This window comes from Anoplophora glabripennis, unplaced genomic scaffold (assembly GCF_000390285.2).
Source record: "Anoplophora glabripennis isolate ALB-LARVAE unplaced genomic scaffold, Agla_2.0 scaffold266, whole genome shotgun sequence".
Taxonomy (NCBI): domain Eukaryota; kingdom Metazoa; phylum Arthropoda; class Insecta; order Coleoptera; family Cerambycidae; genus Anoplophora; species Anoplophora glabripennis.
The window spans coordinates 21208-42358 of record NW_019416461.1 but is presented as its reverse complement, the minus strand read 5'-3'; the positions used below and the strand labels follow the sequence as shown (position 1 = coordinate 42358).

The 21151-nt window shown below is 31.3% G+C and overlaps 1 protein-coding gene across 4 annotated transcripts in view; it reads left to right on the top strand.

Moving 5' to 3' along the window:
- Positions 1 to 15529, top strand: part of LOC108908705 (fasciclin-1) — a 566423-nt gene extending 550894 nt beyond the window's left edge. For 3 of the 4 annotated variants that reach the window (XM_018712824.2, XM_018712823.2, XM_018712821.2), the window contains 3 exons: positions 3775 to 3943; positions 7538 to 7558; positions 13535 to 15529. In XM_018712824.2, the coding sequence (XP_018568340.1) occupies positions 3775 to 3943; positions 7538 to 7558; positions 13535 to 13725 (381 nt within the window). In that variant the 3' untranslated portion in view covers positions 13726 to 15529. The remainder of the gene's footprint in view (positions 1 to 3774; positions 3944 to 7537; positions 7559 to 13534) is intronic. The other variant, XM_018712822.2, reaches the window with a different exon arrangement.
- Positions 15530 to 21151: the final 5622 nt, after the last annotated feature.

The window sequence follows — 21151 nt, the reverse complement described above, 5'->3', positions numbered from 1 at the left end:
CAATAGCATCTCTCGATATCGTTCTCCATTGACAGTAACTGCCTCCCTCGTTTTCAAAAACGAATGCACCAAACACCCCACCAACGTAAAATCCACACCACACTGTCACTCTTTGAATGACCCGAGGATTGTCTCTGCTCTAAATTCGACAATTTTGCTTGTTCAGATACCTACTAAGACCGAAATGTGCCTCGTTACTAAAGATGATTTTCTTAGCAAAATCACCAACCAGTTGTTGATTCTCCGGCATCCAATCAATGAATGTCCGCTGGCTTCAATGGTCGTCTGGCTGCAGATGAATGCAGATGATGCAGATCTGTTAAAATCTGCTGCGGATTGAAGTGTTTAATTGCAGTGACTGACGGTGCACTGAGATTACAGGAATTTCCGCCACACTATCACGCACGGTAGCAATATTTTCGGCTGCATAGCCAGTACGAGTCCGACCTGTTTCTTTCCTTTGTCTGTAACCGAATCTATTGGTTTAAATTTGTTGTTTCATTCGAGGCGTTCCTTATACCGAAAATTCCACGTAATTTGCACACAGTCTCAGCTACACACTCTCCATACTTATAATTTACTCGCTTATCCGTCGTATAGCCCTCCACTTTGTCTAACCGCAACGTGTTTACTACAACATGTAATATTATTTTTTTACTAAATATCGTCAGTGTTCTTTGAAAATTTAATAAGAATTATACACAGACTATTTCAAAGATCTTACGTCAGAAGTTTTACTGAAATGAAGCATAATATTTGGCCAAATACCTAGGAAATATCAGGCAACTCTTTTCAAATTAAATATTATATATTGCGTTTTAAAACATCTGCTACACACTGGAATCCCATTCCTTATGCATTTGTAGCAAATTAGTGTAAAATTCGCGCTGTCACTAACACATTTTTGCATCGCGACACTGACAGCTCCTCGCAATATTCTCGGTATACAAGAGTGTAGAAGCACTAACAATTGCATTCTTTTCAGCACTGCGCTGGAACTGGAACTAGAAATAACATGTCATTTTAAATTATTTCCAGCCATGCACTTTGGCAATAGAATATTTAAGCGAATATGTAAAATCTACACGAACCGAGAACGTAAATAATACCTTTTTGGTATACAAAGTTCACATTTACTTTCATTTTAAGTTACAATATTAATATTACTTAATAGTTATTAAATAATAACTACATACATCGTTATTTCCCAAATGCGTAGTAAATATGCGTTTCTAATATCACATATATAAGAAAAAACCGACTTTATCATACTCATCTCCATTTTTGTTTGTTAGAGGACATTAGAAGAAGAAGAACATAAAATATGTTTTGAAATTATAAATTGCAAAATATCCACTAAGGGATGGCGGTATTTTTGGCGTATAAATACAACTACTTCGGTTACAATATGTCAAAAATTGACTTTTGTGGAGAGGTAATAGTAAACCAAATTTAATTTATAAAATATAAATGTTTGTAACTTTAACGCTCTCTAACGCCTGAACGATGAAATTTTAGACAGAAGTTTAATTATTTCGAGCTAAAAAATCTGTGATTGTGGTATTGGGACAACCTAGGTATATTAATAGACTATACGTATATTAATAAAATAAAAATATTCCATAATTTCTTATAGAAATAAATATACGAGGTATGTTCAGAAAATAAAACAACTTTATTTTTTTAAACTTTAGTATTAATTTTATATGTTATTGAAATAAGAAAAAATCTCAAGGAGCCAGGTCTGGTGAGTAAGGAGTATGAAGGAGCACAATAATATGATTTTTGGTACAAAACTAACGAATTGGTAGAGCTGAACGTGCGGACGCAATGTCATGGCACAGTATAGAAAACAGTAAATTCACTCCCCCTCTTTTGTGCACCACAACCCCACTGCTCTAAAAGTCCAGTAAAGGGACGCGTGATATATGCGCAACAGCAAGCCCAGCCCCTAGTCCACCAACAAGCCCAGCTTAACTTTCAGCTTTTGATGTTCCCCTACTTGCGCGTGGTATCTGCGCAGTCACTTAAAGCGACATAAAAAATTAAACTAGGGTCCATTTTTTATAAATAGGTTATATAGGCAGTGAATTTACTGTTTTCTATACTGTGGTCATGGTGCAAGAACCATAAGTTGTTTCGCCACAACCTTGGTCTCTTTTTGCCGATTTTTTCACGTAACCGTTGTATATCGCCTTGATAGTACCTACACAATTTCACTGTTTCACCTTGAGGCCAGAATTCAAAATGCACATTTCCATTAAAGTCGAAAAAAATCAGTGAGCTTCACTTTGACATTGGATCGAGACTGGCGTGCTTTCTTTTAGCTCAATGTCGTAGACGTAAATCCAGCTTCCATCTCCCGTTATGATCCCTTGAATGAATGTTTCATCGTCATTCCTGTTGTTCGGTCATCAAACGAGGAACAAATTTTGCAGTAACTCAATTGACCTCTTCTGAAATTTCTGTTGACATTCAATCGGCGATTTGCACGCACCAGATCTTTGACTGTCTGAACGTGGGAGCCATCAATTGAAGTCGAAGGCCTTCCTGGTAGAGGATCATCCTCAATTGACTGACGACCACTTTTAAATCGTGAAAACCATTCGTAATATTACATACAACCCAGAGCATCACCTCTGTAAGCTTGTTTCAGAAGTTGAAAAGTTTCCGTGAAAGTTTTCCCCAGTTTCACGCAAAATTCGTTGTTACAGAAAATCGCACATTTGAAAAATCATTACTTAAACACATTACATACACCTAAATAACAATATCACGAAGACTAAATGAGATATCAACAATCCAAGAACATATAGAGGAGGTTATGCGCAATGCAATGCTGTCAACTGCTTATCACTAAATATCTCCATCTCCATGTTCGGTTATTTTCAGAACAGACTTCGTAGGATGTAAAAATTCTACCACATGATCTCTTTGTTCTTCAGATTTGAAGGCATTAGGTTTTTAGGAACTATTTAAAGGATGTATTTTATTCTACAACTAGCTAGATTTTATTTACATAAATTCTTGTCTGTTCTTGACGTAGCAATTTATTTTATTTATTTGATATCCCTTGATATTCCTATTACCATTTCGTAATAAGTATAAAATAATATCCTTGCAAGTGAACTACTTATCATAAAAAAAGGCAGCATATAGGTAATGTAGTAAATAAGATGCGATCTTTTGCTTATGAATAACAGGGCGAAATAGATTCAAAATCTTCCGTATCTATACGGTAGTGAAAATTTAAAGTCATAAAAAGCGTAGTTTAATGGCCTCATTAGATAAAAAAAAAGTGATGAAAAATTATTTCTTAGTTTCTGAGTTATTGTCAAAAACATATACATAATTAAATTTGTTTTTTACTTCAACACACTGTAACTTAAGACTATTAATAGAAAGATATTGCACATGGAAATAACGTAATGCAGTATTAAGGTTATTTTTACATTTAATGTATGTAATGTACGATAAAATCATAAACTTCAAGTGAAACTATTTTTATTAGTCTTTCCAAAACAAAATATTATGTTTATGTGTACAAAAAAAAGTCCTAAACTCTAAGCATAAACATTGAACGTTATCTTTAACAATACGCCATTTTCTCGTTATCCAGTTATTTCTTCTTCCGCTGCCTATAAAGTTACACGCGTCGTTTCGTCTACGGAAAATATAACGAGACCCCGCATCCAAGAAAAAAATAGAAATGCCAGTTCAGTGACCTTTCGTAATGCAAATCCTGCCATTTATAAGGCGAATTTCTTCTTACAGGCCACCAGCACCCTGGAACGTCATCTTGTTATATCCGACTTGGTCTACACAATGGAGAGGATCAAACAATTGACGAACGAGACAGACTCTTTCGGCCGGAGACGAGATGTTGAACTGCCTGCCATGAGGGGATCACTGAAACTCTACGTCAACGAAGTAAAAGACAAAAGTAAGTAGATCTTATCTATTTATTCGAAATAAAATTCGTGACAACAAACATGTGGCAAGTGTTGCTCCTTAGGTCCTATATCATTCTTATACACTGACTGATTAAACGTTTAGAATAAGATGATAAGAATAAAGTTGATTTTAGGCACGAGTGTTGTAATCAAAATATATTTTCAAAGCAGACATATACAGGGTGTTTTACAAGCTCTATGACAAACTTTGACAGGTGGTAGCTGGTTTAATTTCAAACATCTTTTCTTATACGAACCTAGGCCCAATTCGTTTTTGTTTAGAAGTTTATTTTTTAAAATGTTCGTAACTTCTAAACAAAAATGAATCGAAAAAATGTCACAGATTGTCATAGAGTTTGTAGGACACTTTGTATATTGTTAATAAAATAAAAAATAGATGTATTAATACATATTAATCTAAAAAAAACTATAAGCAAAAGTTGACAAAAATACTTTCATTTTTAATTGAGGGCTAATTGTAAAGAATTGCTTGTTAGATAGGTTTTGAAAAAGCACATTGAAGGCATTGCGCCATTCCCTTTGTAATTGAAAGCCAAGGCCAACTATGACTATTTCTTTAGTGAAAAAATTAAAAAGCATTACTAGGTATAGATTATCTAAATCATCTAGAGAAAAAATGTTAATGGACTCGTATTCAGGGTAACTCAAAATATAAATATAAAGTAAAGTATTCAAATAAGAACAATTTTTTTTACTGTCTACAAATAATAGTAGAAATTGATATAAAGGGTGGAATATATCATTATTTAAAATTTACAAATAAAACGATTAAATTGGGCGAAAAGTGAAAAAGGGTTATACCTAAAAAAGATATGCGTTTGTTTAACTTTGTTTTTGAATATGGACAACAAATTACTATTACCTAGGTGAGGGCTAAACATACAAAAATTCGTATTTTTCAAATGCACATCATTTCTATTCTGACCCGTAAGTGAAGCAACAATTTTTGTTCACTCTGCTTGATTGAAGCAAGTTGAATTGATGAAGCCAAACAAAATTTATATCTCTCAGACTGTTTATCCGCCCTCTAAAAAAACCCCCAGTCCAAAATAAAAAATCTACCTCATCATCATTTTCTCTACAGTTTAGTCACTAGAATCAATTAGTTCCATTTTAACATCGGATTATTCATCGCCAGACGAACTCAACAGTCGGTTTTGGACTGAAATTTTCGAAATTACATCGAGATAATAGATCCTCTTGATGGCAATTGTTGATGAAATTATTCCTAATAATTCTCGGAGAACCAGACCATGTGTACGGCGGTACACATGGGGTCAAGTTTCTGCCACGTCCACGCCGTTGGCCCTGAGTAAAGCTAATTGTAAGTGCAGATTGGGCCATATTGAGTGACTTTCAGCTCTTCGAAATCGTGCATGGCGAAGGTCTGGCCCATAGGGACTCTTGATCTACATCATATCACCTACTGACCTCACCTCATATCACCTACTGTGATCCCACAGTTTCAAGCAATTTGACGAAAAGTCTTTTTCCATTGGTTTTGTGCGGGGTCGTTTTTGACGCTAGTAAAGCCAACGTAACATGCTAAAAACGCATAAATGTCATAGTCTGGTTGGTACTGATATGGTTCATGTCCACAATAAAATAAATTGGAACATAAGTTAGATGACAAATTCGTTGATAAACAAACACTAGTTCTGAATTGTATGAATTATCGATAAAATGGCGAATGCGCCAGTTATTGCTTTTTTCCCGTTGTATAAAGAAATCGGCCAGCGCGTACCTATTTGTTTATACGTTTGACAAAATTTTTATGGAATAAGCTAAATTTCAATATAAACTTATAAATGTCTGATTCGCATTTATACCAAAAAAACTACTAAAAAACATTATAATTAATATTTCTGGAATTTCAAAGAAATAGGTACATGAAACAAGTGACTGAAATTTAAGACCTAAAATAATTTCTTTTTCAATAATAACCGTATATTGTTTGTTTAGAATATGCCAGTGCTAGAGCAAGAGATATGTTAAAGATGGTTTATTTAAAAAATGCAGTTCCGTTTTTATAGTGCTATGAAATCAACTTTATCTTACTACACTGGATTACCATGAAATACAAAATAATTAAAATACGTATACATATAAGCTTAGTTCAGTATTTTGCATAAAAACTAGGCATTTTGCAAAAAAACTAGGTATTCTGCCAATTGCTGGTGTTTGTCCCCTTTTAATCTATAATGTAAAATGTGAGGGACAATAAAATTTAAATTATAAATATGAATTATGTGGCAAAGAAAAGAAAGAAATCATGCTGACAGACCCTTTGAGGCACATTCATAGTTATTCAGCTTGGTTTGTTGACATTTTGCTTGTTTTCTTGGTCAGACCTAATTTTAATTGTGCAGTAGCTTAATTTGTGGAATTTTTACGATTATTATTTGTTTGTATTTAATTGTTATGATTTCATTGCAAAAATTGACCGAGTTAATTTTCCTAGATATTTTGTAGGTAAGCTCATTTTTTCATTAAATATACTAAAATATACTACACGTAAATTTTGATCAAGAATATATTTATTTGCTTATATTTCTTACTCCAGGACCAAACAAGAAGGCTCAAAATTAGGGAAGGTTTCATCATACACAAAAGTTATAAAAGACATCAAAACTAATTTCTATAGCCATTATCTGTGTTTTATTTACCTGAGATTTCGGTTAACATCAACTGTTTTGAATGCTGATTGTTCAATTAGGCGTGATTAATTAAAAGATCTCAGGTAAATAGTAAACTAGGGGTTTTGACAACAACGGATCAGTGTTGCACTTTTGTGAACGAGCCTGTTTTTGTCAGCCTATGCGTTAACCGCGGCCAACAATTAGCCTTTACGGACAGCTAGGCTAGCTTCGAACATGCTTGTGCATTTCTTATTGACGTAAGCCAGAGATAAGTTTATTAGAATCAATTTAGGTACTTTTAACATAATTATTCAGTTAATATATTTTTAATAATAATCAAGAAATGTACGCGTACGAGGAGTTTGGTTGTGGAATATATAGGAGACACATTGTGCAAACTGGGCAAAAATGTTTAGCAGCTGTCTCTAGATGCAAATCGTCCAACGAGCTGGAGTCCATAAAAATGCAGATGTTGGCACATTAAATGTTTCATCGGTCTTAATAATTTATACAGCATATAAATAGTAATATTTCTCGTCAGGAAAGGGGTTCGTACTGCATTTTAATGTGACCTCAATGAAATAATATTTTTAGAGAGTAGCACCTTCAACCAGTCTGGATCTCTCCATAGAAGGTTTGAAAAAGAGGGATCATATTAAAATAATAACGTTGTGTAATTTTGTTTTTGTTATCTACTTCATATAGATAATTGCCATTTAGGAATTTATAAATGAAAATGCCGGTACGTTACAAACTAATCATTTTGCAAAATGCCAGTTTAATTATTTTGGAAGTATTTGACTATACCACATTTTTAAACAAGCATTTATTATTCAAACTAAAAATATATATTATATTTTGAGGCTAAGATAGAAAATACATTATTATTATTATTATTATTTATCATTATTTTTTGTTATTTAGATAATCCTTCATCAAATACAAGTAAGTGTCATCATGAAACTACGATTTTCTATTATACGGCTTGATCTTTGCTACGATTTACGAAATTAAAGCAGCACTATTGCTAACATTATTATATTGTTCACTTTTGGTTAAATTACCAAAGAAGTAACAATTTTTCTGCTAATGAATACTCGTATTTACCAAAGTGATATTTTATATGGAACACCTACTACATTTTATATCATTTGAATAGAATATATTTATTTATCATTACAATTAATGATAAGATATTGTTTTCTTTTCCTTTTATCCTATATCAATTTGCCAAAAAAATGCTATTTCTTTAGTAATGTAGATGATTTTATATCTCCATTTAATATCTCGTTGCAGCTCTATGGCTGACTGAAACAGGCACTATTTAGACTTCATTGATTTTTAACAAAGAAGTTCATATAAACAAAATATCCAATATACAGGTACAGGATTTTTTGAAATTCTCATTTAAAATTTTCATTATGTGTTCTAGATACATCCAGGCTGTACTATTTGGTTATAATATTAGTATGTATTTAAGAGATATCTAGGTAATTAAAAAATGTATCCATATGACATGTAAAGAGAATGGTTAAATTCAAAAGTCCTTACAAAAGAAAAAAAAAGGCATAACGTTAAAGATTTTACTGTTTATAATATTTAAATGTGTTATAAATCCATAATCAGTAAAATAATAGAATTTGAATTATTCTTGAAATATTATTTCATCACAGCATTAAAAAAAACTAAAATATTGATAAAGTAATCATGTGGAGAATATCTCTTCCTATTGAAACAAAGCAGTATATACAAGGTGTCCTTAATTTAGCCTGCAATATTTTACCAGCTCATTAAACAATTAAAATACAGAAATTACAGAAAGGCAGAAAAAGCCGATAGTCAAACCCTGGAAGTAGTTTTATCTAAATATCTTTGAAACTGTTCGAGATCAAACAGTGGAAAAATCCATGTACAAAAGGAGCAAAATTTACCAAAGCCTCCCCACAGTTTGGGATGCTTCCTATTAAAATTAGAAATTATTGTTTGAGTTACAGATTCAAAAGCTAATTTCCAGTTTTAAATTGCATTGCATTACATCGATAGGTTTCGGAGATATTTAGAAAACAAATAAGTTCAGGGGTTAGCTTTTAGAGGCATGTGTTCTTATAAACTTTTTCTCTTATTTTTGCTTAGTCGTAGGGAAAAATTATTGCGCGAAACTGGAGAACTGAAATTGGGAAATACATAAATTGGGATAAAGTAGTAATGAATTTACCCAAATTATCGTGCTTTGATCAAGTCGTATGCAAAGAAAATCAACTTTACAGCACAAATACACAAACAGCAAATTTTCACAAAAACCTCAAATTCGGCTTCCAGTGTATAATATTTCAACAACATACAAATATTAAGTATTATTTTTATTTCTTTATAAACGTAGGTACAGGGTGATTCACTATATTTTGACCCCCCTTTAACTTTTTTGTTTTAAGAGTTATAAAAAAATATGAAATAAAAAAGTTGCTCGAGTTTTTATGAATTTTTTGAAAATGATAGCAGAAAAACAAATGAAGTCCAAACAAAATGACCGCGGATGTTAACTTTGTTAAGTTAAATGGAACACCCTGTATATTTTTACATATTTGGATAGAACGTTCCCTGTGGAGCATAGTCATATCACGTTTGTTGGATCTATCTCTAACAATAAGGGAGATACTATTAAAAAACGAAAAGAAGGTGTTTTATTAAGAAAATAATACATCTTGTAATTGTTAGACCTCTTTCAGACATTTCCGCCTTTTTTCCAATTACGTAAGGATCTACAGATTTAGTTATCATATATTTTGATATACGGTCCAAAATGCGTATAGGTAATGTAACGAAATCTCACTAATTAGGTCGTGAGAGGTCTAATTACTCATGGACATTATACAGGGTGATTCAGAACTTATCCAAAAAAAAATTCTGGATGTACAAGGGACCCTTACAAATACAATTTTGTACAGAAAAAATCAAAAAGGTCAGTTCGAAATTGATTTAAAAATACACTGCACGGCACTGGAAACTGGTCCACTGTAAACCCTGACCTCGCACAATGCGACCGGTATGGCGGCGTGATAAAAACGGACAAAAACTTTCGCAAGGAAAGAAATATGTAAATAGAATTTTATCGCACCTATTTTATATCGGCAAATTCAAATGCTTTTGCCTTTATTAATTATTAATAAAATTAATTTGTGTTTTTAAATAATAAAATCATTTGACATACCCGATGCTGCAACAGCAATTGTTCAAAATTTTATCCACTCACGTGTAAACACATTTGGGTCCGTCTTACTCACTTTCTACGAACTAACACAAATGATGTCTTGCTTCACCATAACACAAATACTTCACCATAATACAAATGTTGTCTTGCTTCACCATAAATTAAAACGATATCCATCAACTCTGAGTTGCTATACACGCAAGCCATTTTTGACACTAACTACTAAAAAACTGAGCTAACGGGTAAAAACTACCGCAACGATGGGTTTCAGTATTAGGAGTTACATGGCTCTCAACGCGTATTGCTAATGACGCTAGAGACTACAGTTGTCCAGCTATGTAGTGGTTTAATGTGCTATAACTTCAATAATTTTTTTCTCAGAAACTATAAGGATTTTACAATTTTTTTTTTTACAATATTGACTCCATTTCTCATGCCGCATCTGTTCCCAAATTTTTTTGGATAAGTTGTGAATCACCCTGTATAGTAGGTTGTGACAGTGACAGGTAGTAATGTCTTGACAACATTGTTGTTGATTGACAATATGTATTATTATTTAATTAAAATAGGATACATAGAAGTAGAAAATTATTTAGAATTAAAATAGAGTATGGAGAATAATTTTGCTCTATTTTAATTCCTATAATATTTCAACTTTCTACTTCTGTGTAACCCATTTTAACTAAATAATAATACAAACTGTCAAACAATAACAATGTTGTCACGACATTACCTGTCACTGTCCCGGCCTACCATATAACATTGTCCATGAGACATCACACACACGGCCTAATTAATGAGATTTAGTTAAAATACCTATACGCATTTTGGACCTTATCAATGTCTGATTTGTCAAAATATATTATAACTAAATCTGTAATCCGTACGTAATTGGAAAAAGACAGAAATGCCTGAAAAAAGTTTAACAATTACAAGTTGTCTTATTTTCTTAATAAAAAAACCTTCTTTTCGTTTTTTAATAGTATCTCGCCTATTGTTAGCGATGGACCCAACAAACCTTATATGATTATGCTCCACAAGGAACATTCTATCCAAATATGTAAAAATATATAGGGTGTTCCATTTAACTTAACAAAGTTGACATCCGCGGTCATTTTGTTTGGACTTCATTTGTTTTTCTGCTATCATTTTCGAAAAATTCATAAAAACTCGTGCAACTTTTATATTTCACATTTTTATATAATTCTCACAACAAAAAAGTTAAAGGGGGGGGTCAAAATATAGTGAATCACCCTGTACCTAATAATAAATCTGATTATACGATTCTGTATAATCTCTTTTTATGGGTACTTATTGTAACTACATCAGTAGAAGAATGGAGCCGACATTGGGGCAAACGGCACTAATACTTATTTAATTGTTAATTGTACTGCTAGATAACTATTACATATACATCACTATAACACTGCACCTGATCGTCCACATTTACACGTTTCACACATATCGATCATTTATACTTTTTTGTTCACGTAGAAAAATGCCACTAATAATAAAATAAATAATACTTAAAAGTCCATGAAAAAGGTACAATGCTCATTCCTCACAATATATCTTCTTTTTTTCTACAAAAATAAAGAGATACGATTGCCTTTAATTCCGCAAGGTGTTCAGATTTGCTTTATTTGGAAACGAATTCGTTATAGTCGCTAACTTTGCGTTAATTTTTCTATTTTTCTATAACTTAAAAGCTACTTTTTTAATGATTTTTTTATAAAAGTTCTTATGTAGAATCCATTGAGCTGTCAACCGCCCCATTTACTATCTTCTTCATAATAAAATATTTGTTTCTTCTTTATTTTTCTATTATTTGAATGTATTCGAATGGATTGTCTCAAAAAATACTTAATATGGGTCAAACTGTACCTATTGATAGAAATCACTAAAATAAGAAAAAAAAATTCACATGTTTATAGGACAGAAACAGAACAGCACTTACAAATCAAAATTTACAGATGTTCCTGGGTGAGTCACGCTGAATTTTACATACTTTTGTCGTAAACAGAACTCATTAAGGTAAATATCGAATGACCATTAAAAAGTGTTTATTCTACTTGTTTATTAATAAGGTCATTTGTAGGTTTAGTCCAAAAATTCTTTTTGAATAAAATGTTGGAACGGTTTGTTCAAATTTTCTATATTTTTGATGAAAGAATATACTGTTAGCTGCCATTCTACTGACATTCTCAAACATACAGAAAGTCCAGGACCGACCCAAAAAAAATACTTAGAAGAGTTCATATCAAAAAATTCGCCCTGTATGCTTTTTTAAATGTAACTAGGAATTTTAAAAGTGGACAAATCGGCAATGAAAGCTATTTATTTGACATTTTTGTCACATTTCTATTTAATTTTTTATAAATAATCAATTTTGACTAAAACTGACAATTCAGCATCAAATAATAAGAGCAATAGGTATTTAACCCCTTATAGCATATATTAATTTGAAGCTTTGGGTAAAAAAAATTTTTTCTTACAAAAATGGAATGTTTTCATTCATAGCAATATATTTTTGTAAATATTTAATTCAGTTACTTTTTAAATTTTAAATTCAAGTGACGTAGGTCAAAAATTGAAAAAAATCAATTTTTTTGCCTTTTGAATGACAAAAGTGGAATGTTCTCAGTCATAGCAATATATGTTTGACATACTTTTCATTATCATCACTTTTTAAATTTTTATTGCCAGTGACAGAAGATCAAAAATTAAAATTAAATTGCAGGGTGAATTTTTTGATAAGAACTTGAAATGAAATTTATTATACCGGACATTGAATTTCTGATTGTTTGAGAATGTTGGTCGAATGCCAGCCAACAATTTATCGTTTCATCAAAAATTTAGTGAATTTGAAAAAACCATTCCAATATAAAATCAATGACTCTCTATAGGTATTAATAATTAAGAGGAGTAGGCACTTTTTAATGGTCGTTTGATACATCCCTTAATGAACTCTGATCACGGTAGAAGTACGTAAAATTCCTCGTAACTCACCCTGTATAACAAAATGACAAAATTAGAATCGTTCACGGGCGTGCAAAATTAATTAAGGGGCCTAGATAAAGTTTTAGCTCATCTTTCTTTTGGTATGACATATTTTTACTTGCAGAACTTCAAAATTTAACTTTTTCACATAAAAAATGTCTATTACGTTTTTTTTAGTTTCGTAATGATTCAAACTTTGCTAGTTGTTTAGATGAAGAAAAAAAATATTATCTGGATTATTTTTATAGGCAGTAATTAAATAAAACGTTTTTTGTATAAATTTTAAAGTTCTGGTTAATTATAGTTTTATCCGTCCCGGAATGAAAAGGATCAAAACTGAGAACTTGTTTTAAATTTACATTTGTTTATTTTTGTGTTTTGAATATATTCACACTGTTTTCAGAAATTTCAACTTGAGCACTGTGTATCTTAGAAACTAATCATCTTGATCCTTGTTTGCGGGAACTTTTTTCTTTTTTTCTAACTAAGGTTCGAAACCGCTGTATTTAAAGTATACGTAATTTACCATTATTCCTCTTTATTCAACTGTAGAGTAATCCTGTTATTAAACTGTAGAATAGGTGTAACTTATCAATTAAAAATAACGTCTGCCATATTCGTAGGTGTTATAAATGGCACATTACTCAGATAAGGTACAGATTGCTGCTATATCATATTGTTTTCTTAATAATCGAAATTTATTTTTCTTACAGCATTTAGTATTATGTGGAATGGAGAAGAAATACCTGTATTCAGACCAAATATAGAATGCACCAATGGAATTATTCATGTCATAGATGCGCCATTCTTAAGGGAAGGAGATATTCGAGTTAGCAGTGGCTGTATTATAATGTTTGCACCAGAGCTATTCATGGTACTGATCGCTAAAATCTTATTTCTTTAATGAAATTGTCATTAATTTAGATATAAATTAATGAATTTGAAGAGCAAATCAATAAGTAACAGGGTTTTTGTAAAGAGTTGTACATTTGTGGATTGGTTTTCTTTTTTGGCAGTAATTTCTGCGACTCTTTATATTAACTTTTGTATCATACATTCTATCACATTTCATACAAAATTTTTCATAATCGAATTATAGGCATATAATAATAATACCTAATACAATACATTCTTTGTGTGAACTACAAAAGATATCTTAAGGGATAAACTCTATTTCTTTTTGTTAGGAATTTTATATTTTCTGTACTAACAAATTTTCTCTTCAATTTATTTTTTGTAAATACTCCTGTCCTCTGGTAAGAAACAATATGATGAATGCGTTTAGAAATTCATATACATATATGAAATAGCTAAGTAAAAGTGTTGATCTCTGGTAAAGTCTATATATTGTCATGATTTTTCTATTTACAAGCTAAATAAACATATATTAAAAGTCTTTTAAATTTATTGCGAAGCAAAAATTAAATCCGCATAAGTAACTTTCATAAACCAAATTGAAGCATTTCAGTTGTTTACAGCTAGGATATAACTATTTACCTTTAATCTAGTGTTTCTACATTCCATAGAACTTCACAAAAGTGAGAGAATTATTAATAATACGTATGTCTATGTCGATTATTATTCTCCTGACTAATTTGATAACTTTCACTTTGCAGTTTGCAGTTAATCATCTCAAACATAAGTTCGGAATTATTTCCCTATTTACTATAAAAACCCTAAATTTATTAAAGTTATTATTAAATCCTACTTTATATTAAATCCTACTTTATATTTTATAACAGTTTGCTTTTAGCTCCCTCATAATTTGTATATACGTGTGATGTGTATAAATGTTTATATTTTTGACAGCAAATATTTATATTTCTTAGAGTAATGTTTAATGTATCTAAATTACCTAGAATTTTTATTGTTCTAATATATGCTTTTGTATCCATAGTTTTAAGAATGGATTTTTTGGGCACTGAAATGCTTCATATTGATATTAAATATACAAAGTACTAAAATCAAATCACTGCAAGAAAATTAAACACATATATATTAAAAATCTAATTGGGTATTGAAAACTATTTTTTAAAGTTTTTAATTTTTCCAGTTTAGTGAAACTTAAAATTAAGTGCAATGTGAACTTTGTATATTTATTATGTGATAACCAAAGAGCTATAAGTCACTTAACACTGTTAAAGGTTAGAATAAAAGACAGATTTATTCTTAGGGTATGTTATATCATAGTCCATTCTATAGATCTTTTATCTTTAAATTGACTGACTGAATCAAAAAATCTATTATCTGTGTTGATATTGATTCAAAAATATTTTTGTTGCAAGCAAACGATTTAGATAAATAAATAATTAATAATGTTGCAATAATATTAAGAATATATGTATAAAAAATGACCGTACCATTTAAATAATATAATGAAACAGTAATAGATGTCTATAAGCTTCATTAGAAACTACATAGCCCTTAATTGTGTGTAAAACATAAATATGCACTGCCAATGTTAATCTAAAAACGTTTCTTATTTATAAACTGGTAATTTTGGATTATCTGAATTTCATGTATGAATATAAAGCCTACTTGAATATATTACAATTAAATTGACAATGGCAATCATATAAGTAACGACTTTTTTTATGTTACATTTGAGTTAATTCTACTATTTTATGAATTATGATTTCTGTAATAATATTTTGTATATATTTCAAGTTTCTACAAATATTTTCATTAAAGCATTCAGTGCTCTCTACAATAAATGTGTTTTATTATCCCTTAAAGCAATGGTTTTGAACTTAAAGAAATATAAATGGATAAGGAGTGAATTGAATATGTTTATCAATGGTCCTCCAGGCAAATGTGTTTTTTTTTCTCCCTATAACAAAGTTAAAATTAAAAGAAATATTTTTTTTGTCGTCGGCATCCACATAAAATGCAACTTTATGAGCCGAGACAGAGGCAGGCAGAACTGATTTTTTCAGTACAAAAATGTACAGTACACTTTGCTTCAAAAGTTGTTTAAGACAACTCGAGGGTGAGCTTATTTAATAAAAACTTCGATAAACCATGCTAGAAAACTAATCGGGCTCTTAGGTGGTTATAATAGAATAAATAAAATTAAAGTCTTACCTAGCACCGTTGAGTGATTAAATGGAAACGATTTCCTCACTTAATGCTAGCACCCAGGCAAAAACTTGGCCTATTATACATATAGTTATAACAGCCGTTCAAAAAACCTAGAGGTTGCTATCACCAGTATGGTTATTAGTCAATTCAATCTGTCACGACCTAATGTTAAATTTATAAAAAAATACCACCAGGAAAAAAAAAAAAGGGGAAAAAAGAAAAAAAATCCAAAAAAAAGGAACTTTCCCGGGAACCAAAAAACGGCAAAGTTACCTAACCTAAAAAATTGATAAAAGTAAAAAACGGTTTTTCGCTAATAAAAATATTAGTTGAACTCCAATCGAATAAAGTTAAATGAAAAAGTTGTAGGTAGCTATTAAAAAAAACTATCGATTCGTATTTTTAAACACATCGATTGCTACATTACTTTTCGAGATATATCTCAAATTAAAGGTTCAAATCTCAAAAGTTTTGAAACTTGTTACTTACTGTTACTGTAGCCCTTGGCAAGAAAAAAAAGAAACCATTTCTAAAATTAAAAAAATTTTAAAAATTTTTCGGGTTATCGTTTTTTCGAAAAAAGTTCATCTCGAAAATCGGCCCTTCTTGCTCGACGAATAGTCGTAGAGAAACGAATCAGGGCTCATTTTTCCTCAAGAATTGTACTTTCATGGTTAAAAAAGAGTGATAACGATTTTATTAATTTCAAGTGTCCAAAGACGACTTTGAAACATTTTTTGATCGCGATCTTTTTTGATTTTCATTTCTCGATAATGTCTATTACTGGAATCGATTGCTGGCGTTTTAAATTTAAAAAAAAAGTTGCTCTACGATCTTCTGGAGCCGAGATAATTTTTTTATTTAAGCGCTACAGCGTTCATTCTTACAGAGATTGAAAATTGACCTCCAGACATCCAATTAGACGATGATTATTTTGACGCGTTTGAATCATTCATGAAATGAATTATGTGGACAAGTTGATTGCGTGAAAAATATAGAAAACGAAACCATGGAAGAAGAAAATGAATCACGATCGAGGGAATTGAAGAGAAGAGTTGAAACATGAGCTGTGAAAATAAAAAATGTAATCGACGAATATTTTTATACCACGTAATTTTCTGTACGATAATTAAACAAATATTTTGTAATATTTTTATAATAAAATGATATACTTAATTACCATAAAAACGTTGTACTTACTTTATTTCACAAACAATTATTAAATAATTATTGAAATGTTAATAAGAGGTGAGAGAATTTTAGACTAAAGGAAAATTACATTTTTCAAAGGTAGTTATACTTTTGAGACCGTCGTAAACGTCATATTTTGGTTTATCTCGTCGAGCTACCCCAGATTAAGTACAAAAGGATTTTTGTACGTGGTTTACAAGTTGAGATAATGAAGATTTTGAAAGAGCGCTTTTTACCGCGCGAATTCAGTATTCAGAGCGGCCGAGTAGCGTTACCCCCACTCCACCGCACGCTACAGGTGAGCTCGAATCCTTCGGTATGACGCACAATTAAAAATGCAGAAGTGGCTAAAATGAACCACAGTATTTGTTTTATTAAAAATATAAATATTCAACTTTAATCTCTGTAGGAATGGACGCTATAGCACTTAAATAGCGGCCTGTGGATTTTTTTGCAAAAAAATTATCTCGGCTCCAGAAGATCGTAGAGCAACGTTTTTTTTTTAAATTCGCATAAAAATGTCAGCAATCGATTTCTGTAATAGACATTATCGAGAAATGAAAATCGAAAAAGATATTCAAGAAAAACGCGACCAAAAAATTTTTACTTTTTTCAGTCATCTTTGGACACTTGAAATGAATAAAATCGTTATCACTCTTTTTTACCATGAAAGTACAACTCTTAAGGAAAAAATGAGCCCTGATTCGTTTCTCTACGACTATTCGTCGAGCAAGGAGAGCCAATTTTCGAGATGACCTTTTTTTTCGAAAAATCGATAAAACTCGAAAAATTTTTAATATTTTTTAATTTAAAAAAGGTACTTTTTTTTGCTCGCCAAGGGCTAAAAGTAACGTGGTAATCATATATTTAAAAATACGAATCGATAGGTCAAGGACATTTAAATATAGGCAACTAGGCATGTCACAGTCTATTTCATATGCTGAGTGAAGGGGAAAGCAGAGGGCTTTATTTTCATCCAACTGATGCGTGCGATTACATCTCCAATGTCGTACGTTTTGGAAGGGTCAAAATAAAATATTTTATAGTCCTAAGTCAATATATTTCAACAGCTACTCAGTATTTTTATAATATATATATATAATATTTTTATAACTTCTTGGAATCCCAATAACTGTAACCATTTCTTTCTTGTTGCACCATCCCCAAGCATCCTAAAAACGTTCACATTTCACTTTTAGAATACTGAGGCAAATTTTCAGTGAGACATAAAAATATATTCCCAAAGGAGAACATCAAATGGTTGAATGAATGCAACTTTCAGTTGATTGCATCTTCGGTATTTTTATGTATAAGTGAACCACCACCATATTTTTGCTGTTGTATTTATTCAGTTTTTATGCTCGTGCATTTAGTAAAATTGTAAATATATTTTTGAAAAGGTTTTTGTCGTAGAGGAAAATGAAAATGATGAATGATTAAAATTTGTAATGTTGGGTATAAGGGATAACATTGAAATACCTATAAATATATTAAATATAAATAATGTCTGTAACTTATTTGTGGTGCAGCATTTTCCTTTGATTTTAATGGCCAAACGTGGTTCATATTATTGTTTTCTTACTATTTCAGCAAAAATTTTAAAAAAATACCAAGTCAGTTTTATAAAATTTTACCGTTATTCAAATAAAAGTTACCCACACGCACGACAATGGCCACAGTTGCATATACATTCCAAAGTCACCTTCAAGCACGCTTACCTGTGGAAGGATAGCTGATGTGGATGTTTATAATCCAATTTCTTACAAATTCTGCACTGTCTAACCATATTCACACCTTAAAAGTTTATCCAAAATACATGTATAAACACTAATCACGTTTCACTTACTAAAATCACAACTATTTTCTAACAAGAGACGCCATATTCTGCCAACCACGGCAGAACGAACGAGGAACACGCTACAAATTATTGCGTAGTTGCCAAGTCTTCAAACATGGCAAATATGAAAAATGAAAAATAGTTTAATATGTACAGAATTTAACAATATTGTATGCATAACTTAATAATACTATCCTATAATAATAATTTTCACAATTGTGATGAAAATTGCGATAAAAATATTAAGTACATTTCCAGTATAATTATACAGCTGACAACAATGATACAATTAGACTGTGAATAGACCAGGCTTCATCTAGAAATGTAAATAAATAAGTCCCCTTTATTTAAATGTCCTTGNCAAAATAAAATATTTTATAGTCCTAAGTCGATATATTTCAACAGCTACTCAGTATTTTTATAATACATATAATATTTTTATAAATTCTTTGAATCCCAATAGCTGTAACCATTTCTTTCTTGTTGCACCATCCCCAGGCATCCTAAAAACATTCACATTTCACTTTTAGAACACCGAGGCAAACTTTCAGTGAGGCATAAAAATATATTCCCAAAGGAGAACATCAATATGGTTTAATGAATGCAACTTTCAGTTGATTGCATCTTCGGTATTTTTATGTATAAGTGAACCCACCACCATATTTTTGCTGTTGTAGAGGAAATTGAAAATGATGAATGATTCAAAATTGTAATGTTGGGTATAAGGGATAACATTGAAATACCTATAAATATATTAAATATAAATAATGTCTGTAACTTATTTGTGGTGCAGCATTTTCCTTTGATTTTAATGGACAAACATGGTTCATATTATTGTTTTCTTACTATCTCAGCAAAATTAAAAAAAAAAAATACCAAAAGTCAGTTTTACGACTATGGCCAGAATTGCATATACATTCCAAAGTCACCTTCAAGCACGCTTACCTGTGGAAGGATAGATGTGGATGTTTATAATCCAATTTCTTACAAATTCTGCACTGTCTAACCATATTCACACCTTAAAAGTTTATCCAAAATACATACCTATATAAAAACTAATCACGTGTCTACTCCAAAGGCTTAACATATTTGTAATTAATTCCTATTCATTTACGAACTCATTTGCCGATAAAAAGCATCTTTTGGTGGACTTGAATTGAGTCCATGAACTTTTGAAGGACGTATCAATAGGCTTTTGCATGCGCTTGAACCAATTTTCAATTGCGGTATGTACCTCCAGACATACATTTTGAGCGCATTAACTGCTTTGAAGTCGAAAAACGTCGACTTTAATTTATTTTTGATATGCGGGAAAAAAAGTCATTGGGTGACAAATAAGGGCTGTTAGGCGGATGACTCATCAATTCGACTTTTCCGTTCTCAAATAGTCGCTTGTTTGAGCCGATGTGTGAGAACCCTAGATAAGAAAAATATATATAGAAAATGAGAACTCGCATTGTCCTGATGGAGAATGATGCATCCTCGGTAGCTGGTTTCCCTTATTTTTGCGAAGACTACTGGCAAACAAATTGTGTACCATTTAGAATAATTGACGGTCCCATGTTACACTAATTACTAAACCAGGTCCGGTATTTTTGAAAAAACAAGCGACTATCTGCTTTGTGCGTGAACAACTTTTGTTGGATTTGGCTCATCTTGAAAAACCCATAAAGTCAACTGCTGTTTACTTTCGGGCTCAAATCTATGACCTGTTACGATATCATAGACGTATTTTGAGCATTTCTTTTGACCGATCGACACAAACCTTTTTTTTGAGCGTTTGTTAAATTATGTGGGATCCAACGCGAAAGAATAAGTCACATGACGATTTTGCAATATCAGTTCATGCACAGCATTAATGTTTTCTGGAACAACAACTGATTTTGGACGACCTTCACGAAATTCGTCAGTCAGCAAACTACGGCCACCGATATGCAGTGGTTTTTGATGGTGCTCTATCGCCAAAAGTTGAATTAAATTCATCAATGCAATGTTGTCGAGATAATCCACGACCGAAAGTGGCGTTCAGGAGCGTACGCGGGGTCAGCGCTCCTTCTCCCGGTGCAGGCCATTTATTAACTTTTAATGCTGCTAGCGCGTTTATTACACGAACTATCATTGTAAAACTTTTTGAAAATAAAAGTTTAACTCTTTCTTTAATTGTCTCTAAAATCCCGGTCCGATACGTGCAATAGTTAATTAACAATTAATGTTATAAAAA